The sequence below is a fragment of the Dendrobium catenatum genome, unplaced genomic scaffold, assembly GCF_001605985.2.
Source record: "Dendrobium catenatum unplaced genomic scaffold, ASM160598v2 fragScaff_scaffold_743, whole genome shotgun sequence".
In the NCBI taxonomy this organism is placed as follows: Eukaryota; Viridiplantae; Streptophyta; class Magnoliopsida; order Asparagales; family Orchidaceae; genus Dendrobium; species Dendrobium catenatum.
Genome location: NW_021319205.1, coordinates 5,240,967 through 5,243,505, shown reverse-complemented (window position 1 = coordinate 5,243,505; position 2,539 = coordinate 5,240,967). Strand labels below are relative to the sequence as shown.

Genomic DNA, 2,539 nt, shown 5'->3' with positions numbered 1-2,539 from the left:
GACATCATTAAGGCCTCCAAATGTCCAACGAACGTTGCACGATCGAAGGGTTCAATATCGGCCGTCCATTCAAACCATTCCCTATTCGCCCGTGATCTCACACCTATTTACAAGCCATGCCACTCCAGAAAAACTATAAATAGAGCCATCATTCTTCACAAAGGGGATTCAAGTGAAGAGAGAGAAGAAGAAGGAAAAGGCGAATCCTCTCCTCCTCGACCACCGCCGGAGCTCTTCCCACTGCCTGAATACGCCGGAACTCTACCGGATTTTCGGGAAACGACGGGATTCTGCCAAACTTTGTAAATTTGCTTGAAGTTGTAATCTGATCGTTCCGATTTGTGGGACGAATCAGTTTCTTGTATATTACAAAAATGCTAGTGGAATTTTACAACTGGGCGAGGCCCCGTGGTTTTTTCCCTTTTTGGATTTTCCACGTATAAATCCCAGTGTTCTTTCATTTTCCTATTTATGTGTTAAATATACGTGCAACGCTCAGACGTGAATTTACAAACTCTACCGCCGCGTATTTTCTAGCACGCAACAATAGGTAAGAGGCATCTTATAAAATTTTTGAAGCTTATATATCTCTTTGTTCCTTTTGATCTTCTAGATTTCATATCGTTTATAGTAAACATAGAATTCTTACTCTCCACATTCACTCAAACCATGCTCAACTCTTCAGCTCTCATCTTAAGATTACCTATAAGATTGGATATCATCTACATATAAATTCGGATCCAACACCGAGTTTGTAAGCTTGCAGTTGTAGACTTGTTGATTTGTCTAAATATACCAAATTATTTTTTGGAAATTTCATCATCAATGTCTTATTTTCCCCTCCGTTTGAATTTATTATTCAGGATATAAGCCTTTTGTCGAAGCATGCATTGATGCTGATGAAAAAACTGAAGCTTTAAAATATATCCCAAAACTAACTGACCCTCGAGAAAAATCAGAGGTATGATCTCTATTTTCCTGCTCGCTTTTATTTGCTTGAAAGATTACTGATAGCATCAATTATTGGGCATTATAGGTTTCGTTTGGGACGGCTTTCTTACTGCTTCATTAAAAATTTTTATTAAAAAACTGTTTTAAGAAACAGTAAGAAAGTCATCCCAAATGAAACCTTAATCTGATTTTAATGTTTTTTTTTTTTTTGTGTGTGCATATAGAAGCAATCATTCTATGCCTTTGAAGTTTAAACTGTATTTTTTCTATTATAATCAGGCATATGCACGGATTGGCATGGCGAAGGAAGCTGCAGATGCGGCATCGCAGGCGAAGGATAGCGAACTCTTTAGTCGTTTGAAGCTAACTTTAGCTCAAAATGCAGCTGCGGCATCAATTTTCGAAGGTTGGAGAGAACGCTTATCCTTCCAAGGGGTCTACTAATGCATTTTCTTTGCTGTGCCGTTTGAACTGCTCCCATTTATGCTAAATTTAGAATCATCTCAATTACTTTTGTAACATCGGGTTGGTATCACCAAAGTCAGTTGAGAGTTTTCTGTAATATATATTTTATCTAGAAATTTGCTCATCCTAATACTTTAATAGTGCACCACAGAAATGCTTTGGAAGGCCTTTATTTGTAATCATTTATTAGTATCATTATCTTTTATCATATTTGTTGAATTTAAATTTATCTGTTGGTGACACTCAATCATATTAGGAGGCATGTTATGGATGGTAAGACTTAGGAATTTGTGAGAATGAAGAGAGAAAAAAAAAAGAGAAATATTAAAAAAAAAATTATTAATTTGAATATTTATAAAAAATGTCAAGATTTAAAATATAATTTTTCACCTTTTATTTATATGGATTTGAGGGATATAAAAAATAATATATCAAAATAAATAAAAATGTAATAATTAATGACCTTTAGTAAAAATTGTACTAAATATGCTTTTGGCTAGCATGATGGATGATTGCATCCTTTCTCATTCCTTCTTGGTGTGATTTCTATTATGTTAAGCATGAATAGGTGAATGGGAGTAGGCTAGTTTGTTCATGAGGGTTGTGGTTGGTAAGCATTTTGAAGTCATTGACTAGCTTTTTGATGATCACTTGGGTTAGTGTGATGAGGGAGGCGAGTATATATAAGTGATGTGGGTATGATGCTCCATGCATGGTTTATTAATTATGAAAGGATGAGCTAGAACCTTATTGAGACGACATTTTCGTGTCACTTGAATGATGAGCATGATTGATGATGTTTCATAGACCTGTCAATTTCGGGTTACGGGTCGGGTTGACCCGAACCCGAAATTGACCCGGTATTATTCGGGTTCGGGTTGACCCGACCTGGTTTTGCAAACGGGTCAATTTTCTGGACCCGAACCCGACCCGCTTCGGGTTTTGGTCAACCCGACACGACCCGCGTAGCCGCGGGGCGGAACGCCGAACTGGCCTCGCCGCCTCGGGATGGAACGCGTAACAGCTGGCCTGGCCTCGCCGCTTCGGGAGTCTCGCCGTCTCGGGACACTGCACGCGGCGCGCCTTCGCGTACTCTGGACAGAGGAGCTGGCGGGCAGCGGGC

General features: G+C 39.0%; 1 protein-coding gene across 1 annotated transcript in view; it reads left to right on the top strand.

The window, feature by feature from the left end:
• Positions 1 to 1,566, top strand: part of LOC110114087 (protein VACUOLELESS1) — a 165,347-nt gene extending 163,781 nt beyond the window's left edge. The window contains exons 14-15 of the mRNA XM_028696467.1: positions 864 to 961; positions 1,231 to 1,566. Coding sequence (XP_028552300.1) covers positions 864 to 961; positions 1,231 to 1,395 — 263 coding nt within the window. The 3' untranslated portion in view covers positions 1,396 to 1,566. The remainder of the gene's footprint in view (positions 1 to 863; positions 962 to 1,230) is intronic.
• The last annotated feature ends 973 nt before the right edge of the window (positions 1,567 to 2,539 follow it).